Raw genomic sequence first — 264 nt, 5'->3', positions numbered from 1 at the left:
CAGGGCTGACCTGGATAGGCACGTTCCTCTCCGGGGCAGCTGGCAGGGCCAGCCTGGGGGCCTCAATGCGGAGCTGCCCCTCCTTGGACAGGGAGCAGGTCAGCGCCTCGGCATCCACCTCCTCGGGCACGTCCCACTCCCGCTTCAGCACCTCGTACTTGTAGGAGAAGGAGCCCTTCTCGTCCGTGCTCTGCGTCTCCTTCTGCCCCACCAGCACCACCTTCCTGCCCACCACCTTCACCGACAGCTGCTCGGGAGCAAAGT

The 264-nt window shown here is 65.9% G+C and overlaps 1 protein-coding gene across 1 annotated transcript; it reads right to left on the bottom strand.

Moving 5' to 3' along the window:
• Window positions 1-6: 6 nt before the first annotated feature.
• On the bottom strand, window positions 7-256 carry LOC104627365 (heat shock protein 30C-like; the record flags this gene model as incomplete). The annotated part of the gene is made up of 1 exon (XM_010295558.1): window positions 7-256. A coding segment is annotated over one exon (250 nt), but the record flags the coding sequence as incomplete, so codon positions are not given.
• Window positions 257-264: the final 8 nt, after the last annotated feature.

This window comes from Phaethon lepturus, unplaced genomic scaffold, assembly GCF_000687285.1.
Source record: "Phaethon lepturus isolate BGI_N335 unplaced genomic scaffold, ASM68728v1 C13075435, whole genome shotgun sequence".
In the NCBI taxonomy this organism is placed as follows: Eukaryota; Metazoa; Chordata; class Aves; order Phaethontiformes; family Phaethontidae; genus Phaethon; species Phaethon lepturus.
This window is presented reverse-complemented; position numbering and strand designations above follow the sequence as displayed.